Here is a 1961-nt window from a genome sequence, read left to right on the forward strand (position 1 = left end):
CCAATTCAGTCTCCAGCTCCTTCTCACCTCCTGCCCTCCCACAATGTCTTTGGAGAGTCTCCTAGTGATGGGAATTTCCAGTGACTAACCTGCACCTTCACGGGGTCCCTGGGAATAAGGGCCCTCTTAAACACCACCTCCTGCATGAAGCACTTCCTGTTTCCCCAGATCAGAGTGTCTCCTGTTATAGCATTTAGCACTTATTGCCCTACTTGGGCTACTGGCTTCACATTGTTTCCCCTGTGAATGACAAGATCTGTGAGAGCAAAGTCTAACTCTGGTTCCTGTTTGATCAGTACAGTGAACTGTACATATGTTCCCAAGTAATAACTGTTATACTGAAATCTACTGAAGCCGGTTTTGGGATTGCAGCCTGGAACTGAGCCATAAATAAGCCCAGACCTTGCACTAAACCCTAAGGACCCTGATTCCTGAGCTTTAAGATACAAATTCTGCTCCCTATAGGAGAGCATAGCCTCTGGGGAATTAACAGCCTGGAGTTCATCGTTTGACTCATTGTAGGAAGTTCCCAGCAATAGATTTCAAAAAACTGGCAGGAATGGAGAAAGAAAAAAAAAAAAAAACTTTATTTAGGAGATAGGGGTTTACAAAATGTTAACATCCAACGTTTTCCTCTCCATAATTTAAAGTTCATTTTTTTATACCACCCAGCTATCTCATAGGAGGATGGTGGAAATTCAATACCTGTAACAACTGGAACAATCTGAAAGAATTCTGACTCTATTAGCAGGTTACTTAAACTTTGTTCTAGTAGTCATTAAAAAATAATACAGCAAGAATTTATTTGGTCCCAAATATGATTATCCTGAATCATCCAACATGTACAAAATTATAAAAATTTCCTTCTCAATTATCATTACCACATAGTTTTCTAAAGTGCCTGGACCAAAATAATATTTTCTAGATATTATTCTGAGTTGTTTAATTGAATTTTCCTAAAATTTTACCAACTCAGCAACTTGCTTTTCTCACTTGGTCTGGAAAAAAATTACCCTTTCAACTTCATCAGTGTCTCTTTCCGCACTTGGACCTCAGTTCTGCTTGAAGAATGCTAAAGTGTCTCCTCTTGATTTCATGCGGCTTTTCACAAACCCAGTTAGCTTCTGGAACCCCTCCACCAGCCCGTCTCCGGTGACGGCGCAGCAGGGTTGCACATACCAGTTCCGGTCACTGCAGAGTTTTTTCACTTTGAACATTCTGGTGATGTCCTCTGCCGTCAGAGCTCCAGGCACATCTTGTTTGTTGGCTAACAGGACAACAGGCACATTTTGAATGTGCTCGTTTTTCAAAATGTGCTCAAATTCTCTCCTGGAGTCTTCCAGCCGCTGATTGTCCGTACTATCCACAACATACACCAGCCCGTCGGTGTTCTCACAGAAATCACCCCACACAGTTCTCATTTTTTCCTGTCCTCCAATGTCCCAGACCGTGAGCAAGAGACCCCTTTCCAGCTCGATCATCTCCACGTTGAAACCTATTGTTGGGAAGGTCACAATATCCTTAGCAAGCTTTAATTTATAAAGGAGTGTAGACTTCCCAGCAGAGTCAAGTCCCAGAAGAAGAATTTGGGCTTGCTTGAGGTTTTTAGACTTCAACAAACCCATTTCAGGCTTTTTTTTTCCCCCTTTAGGGAAAAAAACCCTCTCTTGGCCAGAGACAATGTTTCCTCTCAGATCTTACATGAAAGAATTAGGAGGAAAGAAGAGAGCAAATGCTTCATATTATATTGTACGAATAGGAACTTGTGTGCATTTATGTTGTAGCTTATCATCTTGATTATGGGCAAACAGTGTTTTATTTCCAGTCCCAGCCAATCCTGAGGAATCTGTGGTGTGAGTAACCAGCCAGTGTCGTAGAAGCTCAAAGGGGAAATTCTTTGTGAGTGAGTGGGACTTGGGAGGGGCCTGCCTGCGTGACACTGCAGCCGGTTCTCTTCCAGA

At 42.4% G+C, this 1961-nt stretch overlaps 1 protein-coding gene across 1 annotated transcript; it reads right to left on the reverse strand.

Moving 5' to 3' along the window:
• Positions 1–1005: 1005 nt before the first annotated feature.
• ARL14 (ADP ribosylation factor like GTPase 14) lies at positions 1006–1625 on the reverse strand. The gene has a single exon (XM_006194881.2). It carries the CDS (start codon positions 1623–1625, stop codon positions 1053–1055), a length of 573 nt encoding a protein of 190 aa, XP_006194943.1. The 3' UTR covers positions 1006–1052.
• Between the last annotated feature and the right edge of the window lie 336 nt (positions 1626–1961).

The sequence above is a fragment of the Camelus ferus genome, chromosome 1, assembly GCF_009834535.1.
Source record: "Camelus ferus isolate YT-003-E chromosome 1, BCGSAC_Cfer_1.0, whole genome shotgun sequence".
NCBI classification, from domain to species: domain Eukaryota; kingdom Metazoa; phylum Chordata; class Mammalia; order Artiodactyla; family Camelidae; genus Camelus; species Camelus ferus.

Coding starts and splice junctions, on each gene's coding strand:
- ARL14 (XM_006194881.2), bottom strand. CDS start 1,625: ATGGGTTTGTTGAAGTCTAAAAACCTCAAGCAAGCCCAAATTCTTCTT.